This window comes from Mobula hypostoma, chromosome 11, assembly GCF_963921235.1.
Source record: "Mobula hypostoma chromosome 11, sMobHyp1.1, whole genome shotgun sequence".
Taxonomy (NCBI): domain Eukaryota; kingdom Metazoa; phylum Chordata; class Chondrichthyes; order Myliobatiformes; family Myliobatidae; genus Mobula; species Mobula hypostoma.
The window spans coordinates 100,866,763-100,876,633 of record NC_086107.1 but is presented as its reverse complement, the minus strand read 5'-3'; the positions used below and the strand labels follow the sequence as shown (position 1 = coordinate 100,876,633).

The 9,871-nt window shown below is 38.8% G+C and overlaps 1 protein-coding gene across 1 annotated transcript in view; it reads right to left on the bottom strand.

Annotated features, from left to right (window-relative positions):
• Positions 1-1,427: 1,427 nt before the first annotated feature.
• LOC134354016 (sterol regulatory element-binding protein 2-like) overlaps positions 1,428-9,871 on the bottom strand; it is a 59,370-nt gene continuing 50,926 nt past the window's right edge. The window contains exons 17-19 of the mRNA XM_063062671.1: positions 9,080-9,265; positions 5,940-6,051; positions 1,428-3,131 (exon numbers count right to left, since the gene is read on the bottom strand). Coding sequence (XP_062918741.1) covers positions 2,911-3,131; positions 5,940-6,051; positions 9,080-9,265 — 519 coding nt within the window. The 3' untranslated portion in view covers positions 1,428-2,910. The remainder of the gene's footprint in view (positions 3,132-5,939; positions 6,052-9,079; positions 9,266-9,871) is intronic.

Genomic DNA, 9,871 nt, shown 5'->3' with positions numbered 1-9,871 from the left:
AACATCACTCACATCAACACTGAACTGATCAGTGAACACAACCTATGGACTCACTTTCAAGTACTCTACAACTTGTGTTCTCAGTATGTATGTATGTATGTATGTATGTATGTATTTATTTATTAGGGTTTTTTGTATTTGCAGTTTGCCTTCATTTGCACATTGATTGTGTGACAACCTATGTGTAAAGTTTTTCTATTAATTCTATCGTTCTACTATGAATGCCTGCAAGAAAATGTATATAGTGACATACAGTATATGTACAGTACTTTGATGAAAAATATTAACTTTTGCTCTTTATGGTCCTGAGTGTTTTGGTGCTACAATTGCTTTGGCCTTGTCTGCCTTTCATCCAGCTCATGTGGATCAATTAGAAAAAATAAATGGTGAATTCACTAATTTACTGAACCATATGCTACAGGTGTACAGACATCCATCTGTATCCCATTCATATATCCATTATTGAAATACAAATGTGTTCTTTCTTATTTTTTTCCTTAACCAACACCCACAGAGGGTCCAAGGCCAAGGGACCTGAAGCTTCAACATAAACCAGTGATTCAACACAGGATGAGCCATTAACCCTGAAGTCTTCCCAAATGGACATCCAAGACAGAACTTTGAAGACCAGAGAAGTTCTCTCAGGTTCCCTTCAACCAACAGTTTGTGTGTTTGGTAAGTAATTGTAACATTTAAGTTGCATGATTCATAGGCAAAGTATCCACAAAATTATCACCAAGTGCTTTTATTTTCTCCCTCATGTACTCACCTATCATCCAAAAACCATACACCGTTTTCTTCAGATACTAATTGGAATGGAGGGTTCCATATTCTAATCAATCGCTATTCAAATAAAACTTCAAATTATTGGGATTTTTTATTCTGATTTGTGACTAGCTGCATGGAGACTGAAACTTGACTGTAGATAACTGGAGCTTTACTGTACATGGTGTTCAACTAAGTCCCACACACGGGATTAATCAAGAAAGGAAAAGCCCATGGGCTTCAAGGGAAAGTGGCAATTTGGGATAATGATGAGCTCAGTGACTATATGTACTGAGTTTTGCACCTCAGCTCCAGAGGAATGATGTTTTGTTTAGCTGTATACATGTGTATGATTGATTGACAATAAACTTGAAATTGAAAGCAATGGGTCAATGCTCAATCTTAAACAGCACTTTTGACTTCCTCTGGATATGACAGTGTTTGTTTTACTGATAAATCCAAGAGATTGGACATTCATCCAGAAACTCTCCAGCATTTCTTTGATGCTTGAGAGATGTGAACTAGAATCATAGGAAGATAACTATTTGGAATAAAGAAGGACAGACAAGTTGAGTCTGGACCTGGAGATTTTGATTAAATAGTTTTTTTTTGTTTTCTATGTCTCTGGCACAAAATAAACCATTCTATGCAATTAATTCAGCACAAATGCATTTTATTCTTTTGCATACAATGTCTTAAGATCTTCTTACAGCTTCACGATATTTATCAATTAAATAAAACACCAAATAGCACAACAAAAACATCATTACATACTGTACCCAAGAAAACAGATGACAAGAAACTTGCACTTAAGTATTTACAGATGCAGCCAAGATTTGATGAAGCTATACACAGCTAATGAATAGTTCTTTGAAAAGAGGAAATTCAGTCATGCCCTGTGTAACAATAAAAAACAATAGCTACAACAGCCTCGCTTTACACTTTCATAAATTATAACAAATATTCATAATTAATCTTTATGTTGCTAGATCCAAAAATTAACAATTTTACAATTGTTAACTCCACGACACCAACCATACATTTTTATGGCATCATTTTGTTTTAGCTCAAACCTTTTTTTAAAAAAAAGAAACATCGATCTCAAAGATTTAAAACCATTCAGTTCTGCGATTTACATCATTAAAAATCAGCAGTGAGTCAAGCACTATTCAAATTATGTTTAACTATTAGTGAGTTGATATGTAATCAAGTTACTAGCTTTGAGCACTTGTTTGATGACAGTGTTAAAGAACAATTTCTGAGATTCAATCAATACTACAACTGCAGTAAACAAATGTCTTTAACACTTAAAGCTTATTGGGAGTAACCTTTAAGTTGGGACCAGAATTGTTCTACATGAACGGTGACTCGGAAATAGAACTCGAGTGAGACAAGCTAGTCCAGTGGAATTTGTTATGGTAAAGCTTTGAGACAGCCCCAAACACCTTGCTCAACATGTGAATTGATCAGCCCATAACAACACTGATCACAGAGACCTGAAGCGTAAAAAACAAACTTTCATTTAACAAATCAGCCTTAAATACCTTACAATTTTTTCACACAATGTGCATGAGAGTTGTGAAATAAATTGCATGGAAAGCCTATCGCAGTCAAGAGAATACATGGATTTAAGAGATCAATCTGATACAAATCAGGATTATGTGGTGAGAAAACAATTAGATGGAGGTGATCTATAAAAGAGAAGGGCTTGACTAGCTATTGTGGCTTTATTGACTGTATATTCAAACAAAGTACTTTCACATGTGAAATCTTAAACAAAAAAAAACTCTTATAAATGCATACACGATAACTTACATTCCTATAGTTCAAAAACATCCAAGATCATGAGGATGAAACAATTTAAGAAATTATTGAGTGGAACCTTGTGGATTGTGCAGCACTCTGATCAAGAACTAAAGCGTCCAGGGATTGGTAGTGAGAGCAATAAGGCAAGCACAAGCTAATGGCCCTCTTCAGTTAATATCCAACTTTACATTCCATTCCAATCTTAGTTTTAGATAAGATTGATAAAACCCTTAAAAGAATATGCCAAGTTGTTCCTTTCGGGTCACCAACCCCTACTGAGGCCTTCACTTGGTGAATAGGATAGAATTTAGTCAGGAGATCTGCCAGAGACTGCCGTCATCAGCTTGCCGCAATTGTAGTGCCACTGCCCAGTTTCATGATGATCTGCTGGCAGTCGTTGACTGACCGCTTGTCTCCGAGTTTCTCCAGCGTGCGCGCAGCCTCGGCTAGCATGATGGCTCTCTGACCCGGAGAGGAGAGAAATGAGAGGGGAAGGTGGCGACATGCCAGCAGTATTGCTGTTGCCTTCTCTCTCTGGCCAGGAAGAGCATCCAGGTCACCTGATTTTTAAAAAAGTACAAAGTATTTTTACAGCTTCCATTCGCGTGAGAAATGATCAAATATTGGAATGCACTTACTTCCTATTCTACATACAAGAGATAACTTTAAAAAAAATGTGAATCTCAGCAAGGTGAACCATCCGCCACTATTATTTCCTTGAAACTGAGCTGCCTCAGATAACAAAATTAGCACATTGAGGAGAATGAGTGTGACATTTGGAAAATGATAAACAAAGTGCACAGACATGTTAAGGAGATTAACATTTTTAAGAGTGGATAAAATAAACTTAGATCAAATGTAACCCAGGCTCTTAAAAGAAGAAAGAACTTTCAAATATTCTTTGGCTACAGAGAACTGGAAGTCTACTGAGGTGAAACCGGTGTTTGAAGTGGAAGATTGAAATGGGTTGACTGAGGATGGCCTGAAAATGCCAGAAAATCTGAGCAGATCAGACAGCATCTGTGAAAAGAGAGTTGGTTAACATTTCAAGCCTGGACCCTTCAACAGAAATGGGAGAAAAAGAAAGAAACTAATCTATATAACAGAGAAGATGGAGGAAGGTGATAGGTGAAACAGAAGTAATTTCTCTGATAGGATGAAATAATAGAGCAGTTAAGCTTCTTCGTCTGTGGGAAATGTTGTAGAGACTACCTGTATATAAAAAAACAGAATGGAAAAAATAGAAAAGAGTAGGCAAAAATAGTCCGTTTTCACAAAAGAGTTTCAAGTTGAAGAATTCAATATTGAGTTCTTCAGGCAGGAAAAATGTGCCCAGACTGCTTGCTGAAGCTTCTGTTGGGCCTTGCTAGAACTGTGCAGGAGGCAACTAACAATGTGGCATTTAGATGGTGAGTTAAAGTAGTAGGCAATCACCAGCTCAGGCTCACTCCTGCAGGCCGGGTGCAAAGTGATCACCCAACCTGTGTTTGGTTTCTTCAAGGTACAATAGGCCATGTAGCACAGGTGAGGCCAACATCAGTTGTGCGCAGATTGTTGGAAACAATTCTGAGGAATGGTGTAAACCAGCATTTAGAGCATCAGTGGCTAAAGAAAGGCAATCAGTATTGACTTGTTTGGGGAGTCTTGAGAGTAACTAAATTGAATCTTTTGTGACAGTGACGACGACAATGGAAATCCAATAGTCCTGAATTCTGGGACTTTAGTGATGCCAGACTGGTGGATTATCAGACTTTATTCTATTAATGCAACACACTTTTAACTCCAAATGTTGCCTAGTACTATAAGTTTTTCAGCAAACCCACTGATTTTAAAAAGATGGGAAGCAAAAGAAGATGGATTTAAAAGGGAGCACAGGAAATGGGAGTGTGTGAGAAACAGTATCCAGTGATTTGATGCCAAACCATTGAAGTTTCCAAACAATGGAAAGCAGATTGGTGGAGTTTTACTCTACATAGTGTTTAACATGTAGAGTTGATCAGAAAAGGAAAAGCCCAGGAGATCCACAGGAAGGTGGCAATTCGGAATAAAGATGGGCTCAGTGTCATAAAGTGATTAGTAATGATCAATGGAAGTGTGAATGACTATAGCAGAGTGCAATTGCATTTTAGAACAAGTCTAACCATCAATTACGCCTTCCATTATTCTGGTGACAACTGAAAATATACCGATGGGTACTAATTAACTAAATTGGATTTGAGCTGCCTTTTGTGAACAGGACACATTATCAGGAACTGCTAGGGTTTTCAAGTGCTGGAGCAGGCTGTCCAGACGCTAACCTATTTAGGTAGGTTTCAATTCAATTGTTCAGTACTACATATAGGATAGTTTAGTGATTTGCAGTACAACCTATCTAATACAATATGCAACACCATTTTACAAGAAGTGAATAGCAAACTTTAAAAAGTGATAAGTCCTCAGGAGGTTATTGGGAAGGAAGAAAGAGCACAAGACAGAATTATTGCAGTGGTGGAGACAAGGGGATAGAAATCTTTACCTGATAAAAGAGTGGAGAATGTAGAGTTAGGATAGAAGGTGGCAAACCATAATAGTAAACTACAAATTAGACTTTAAGAGAATTATGGTGCAAATCAACGATTCATCTTTAAACTAAAAACTCTACTAAATGCAATCTCTCACACTGATTTGGGTCTTTTTTATGTGTGCATGTTTATTTCATTTCTAAATAACGGTCAAGTAAATTAAAAACTCCATTATGTTCATAATAACAAAACAAATGGCCTCCTGTATTATTACTGTATGGAGGAGTATCAAAGCTGAGGAGAGGATGCAGTACAGATTTGCTGTAATGGGAGTAAGGAGGTGGGATCTTTCTTTAGAATTGAGAACATCAAGGAGACAAGGCAAATGGCATTTGCAAGGTTTTTAATAAAGGCATCAAATCTGTTTTCAGCGGGAGAAAGGTCAGCGAACTGGTCAACACAACATTGTGGGCCATACGGCCTGTACCAAGCTGGACTGTTCTATGTTCTAAACAGATAACAAGTTTAAGGTGACTTTTCAACAAACCTAAAGCATGATGAGAAAAATAAATGCAATGAGTTGTTATGACTTAGAATACACCGCCTGGGAGGACAGTGGACGCAGATTAAACAGTGATGTAGAACATGGAAAAAATTTTCAGAACTACAGGGCAAGAGCAGGGAGTGGGATGATCAGGATAACTCTCTAGGAGTGACACAAGCGCAATAAGCCAGGAATATAAAATGGTGCAAAAATAGCATTTAAAACAGTTTTAAACTTATAACAGTCTACTTTGTCAAACTGAGAGTGGATTTCACAGAAAAACCTCCAGCGGTTGAAGCTGGAAGGCTGGGGCAATACTTCACCTTGTTGAACAGGGTGTGGAGTACGTCTCCTCAGACTATGCTCCAGAAGCTGGTGTGTTCTTGTTGGACTTGCACCTGCCATCAACCTCACCGTTGTTTCATGCAAAAACATCTGAAAACAATGCCAGCAAAGCAAAACTATTTAAAAATAATATTACACAATATGTTCTGTTCATCCAACCCCCTGAATTCACTCATCTACAGTGACAACAGTAAAGAGAACATTGATTTTAAAATGATCATACTCCTGTATAAATTTCTCCACAACTCTATCCCTCCACTTTCTCCTGCAGCTTCTCATCGCAATAACTGTCCAAGTAAACACATTCCAGTGAGGAGGAAACAGCAGAGCAGTTGTAGATTGCGGGAAGGAAAAATATGCTCTCATTTTACACTTTACTATATCCACCCAAGCATTGAGTTTTGGCTACTTTTGTGATTTTTGATGTTGCCATACAAGTGTTTCAGAGTCTTCTCCGTAAACGAATACTTAATATCACCATAAATTAGATGTCAATTGGTGCTTTTCAATAGTTTGTAGGATTAGAGGAAAGGTGTTTCAGATTCTCTTATCCATTTGTCACTCCCCACTAATCTACCTGACACTTATTAAGTGGAAGAAGTGCTACACCCACCATTTCACCTCCTCCCTCACCTCCATTCAGGGTTCCAAATATTCCTTCTAGGTGAGGCAATACTTCACCTGCAAATCTGTCGAGGCGGTCTACTGCATCTGATGTTCCTGATATCGCCTTGTCTACATTGTTAAGACCTGATGTAGATTGGGGGACTGCTTTTTCATGCGCCTTCGCTCCGTCCACAACAAGCATGATTTCCCGGTGGCCAACCATTTAAACTCCAATCTGCATTGCCATTCTGGTCCATTCCCTCCTCTACTGCACGATAAGGCCAGTCTCAGGTTGGAGGAGCAACACCTCATATTCCATTTGGGTAGCCTCCAATATGATGGCATGAACATCAATCTCTCTCACTTCACGTAATTTTATTATCTCTTCCCCTTCTCTCATCTTTCATTCCCCACTCTGGCTCCCCTCTTACCATTTCTCTTCTGCTCACCTCTCTTTTGTCCCCCTCTGATGCCTCACCGCTTTTCCTCTCTCCCATCAGATCCTTTCTTCAGCCCTTTACTTTTCCACCCATCACCTCCCAGCTTTCACTTCATCTCCACGCCCCCACATACCTGGCTTCACCAATCACCTTCTAGCTTGTACTCGTTCCCCTCCTCCCACCTTGTTACTCTGGCTTCTTCCCTTTCCTTTCCAGTTTTGATGGAAGGTTTTGGCCCATCGATGCTTCCTGCCCTGCTAAGTTCCCCCAGCATTTTGTGTGTGTTGCTCTGGATTTCCAGCATCTGCAGAGTCTCTTGTGTTTAGTATTTATCATTCTGCTGTGGGACATTTTTATTATGTGGATTTCAATCATCAACTTTTCCATGTCGCTAGGGTTGAATTTCCATGAAGTGGATTCATGCTAGGTCCTGATTAGCCCACACCCAGCGTTTCAGTATTATAGTTGATTAGCCTGAATTCATCAAGAACTATGTTCTAGAAGTCACTGGTTGAAGAATTGTGCAGTCATTGCTGGTAAGTCCATATGTGGCTGGCAAGGCCTGTCCTGGAGTGCACACTTGGACAGTGGACCTTGTTTAATATTTCTAGAAATGAACCCTATTTATAACATTCTAATATCTTCTTTTTAAAAAAAGACCTATTTCTATTGATTTACCACTTTTAATGAAATGGGATATATAGATGAAATTCTGACGCAAACAGATTACGAAAGTAAACTATGACTCCGTTAGTTTAAGATTAGTGTTTCAGTAATGCCATCATTAAACCAATTCACACATTACAAATTTATTGGCATTTTACTTTACAACAGGTACACAGAGAAATGAGGATACACACACTGAGGTCTGTCTGTTCTGGTGTTAAATGAAAAAGACTGTGTTACTATCTGAATTGCATGGGCTTTTGTGTGGTCTATACCTACTTCCACACCACATGGTCAGTTAGCCCATCAAGTCTCCCCTCTCTCCAAAGAATCCCATCAGTCTCATTCCTCTGAATATTTTCCCAGCATCTAGCTTTCTACACTACCATCACTTTACAATTATCCCATCAAATAGGACATTTTTGGGTGACTGGAGCAAGTCACGCCACCCAGAAGAAACCCATGGGGTCACAGGGAGAATGTGTAAACTTCATACAGAGAAGATTTCAAGGTCAGGTTGCTGGAGATGCAAGGCAGCAGCACTAACATCTGTCCACCACCTAAATAACAAACTTTGCATTTACATTTTGTGTGAAGTTCCCCGAGGTACAAATAGGCTTGACCTGACAATCACCAGCACTCAGCTGTTCAAACTACTGTCTGCAAGCCTTGGACGTGTGTTTTCTGGGACATACCAAAGGGATGGTGCCACAACTGTCACTAGACTTACTCAGCCCAGCAATGACTCCACAACAGCGATATGCTTTCTGCTGGTACTCTCCAGCATTAGTCAATAAAAAACACCTCTAAAATACTCCATCAGATCAGACCCAGTGATTTCTAAGCCTCTGAAGTAGGAGGTGAGGGCAAAATTTTTATTAAATATTAATTGCTTTAGTTTAATATGTTTAATCACCTATTTTTAATTAACTTCATTGTCAACTCTTAAATTTTGTGCAGTTTTAATAATTTATTAAAATGTTTCAGTGACAACTGAAAGCTATATATAATTTTAGGAGTTTTGTTAAGAGTCAAAGCTCCATCTGCAACTTTTTCATTTACTGAATCAGTTCTGAGCCTTTCACACCACACCGTGTCCCCTATGGCTGAGCTGACACTTGCATCAAGCTGCTCAACTCAGGGTGGTGGAGGGGTAATAGGCAAGTGCAAGAATGCAGGAACTGTGGATAGTGAGCCCCTCCAGACCAGTGAAGTCTATGACTGGCTCTGTTTTCTTAACAAAATATTGATATTGGAATCAACTGTCTCAATGAATCAGACCAATTCAGTTCCAACTTAATAGGGGTGCAGTATGAGTAATGAAAAATTTCTGGGCAATGTGCTTATGATCTTCTGCCCCAACATGTAATAACTGGCAAGATCTTTCACATGCTGTGTTTGCTTACCTTACGATGTGCTGGTTTAAATGTCTGGCCGAGCTTCCTGAGACTGCTCAAGTCCTGTTGGAATCCTTTCAGTTCTAGACTTGAGGCTTGGTAGGTCTCGCCCACAGCTTGGCCGGAATTCGTCTGTTTCTGCCACAAGGTGGTACGAATTGAGAGCATAATGTCGCAGATCAACAACTGCATTGCCTGCAAGTACAGAACGAAAACAAAAATGTCATCTCCAGACAGTTCAGCAATGATGACCTTTTCTCTGTTTTATTAAATAATTTATTTCACACCATTACCTTTTTCCCCCAATTTTGCAATAATAACCCAATTTAAAATAAAAATTAGGCAAAGGACATTTAAAAACAATTACAGCAAATTATTAAATCAACATTATTTGATACCAGTAACACTCTGAAAATCCAGTACCCTTGGCACTTTCGTAGTATTGAAGTAGCAGTTACTAGAATTCCACTAAAACACAAAAATGCCTTTATTTCACGTTTTTTTAACATGTTTCACAATAGTATAATGAATGATCCAGTTAAACTGATGAGGTTAAAGGGAGTGTGAAATACACAAAATATATAAGAGATTTACCAGAATGCAGCCTGGATTAGAGAGCAAGCTTTATGAAGATAGGCTGAGTGAGCTAAGGCTTTTCTCTCTAGAGTGAAGGAGGATGAGGTGTACAAGATGTTCAGATCGAGTGGATAGCCAGAGACTGTTTTCCTGAGACTCAAATGGCTAACATGAGGGGGCATAATTTTAAGGTGATTGGAGGAAAGTATAGGGGGAGGGAAGTCA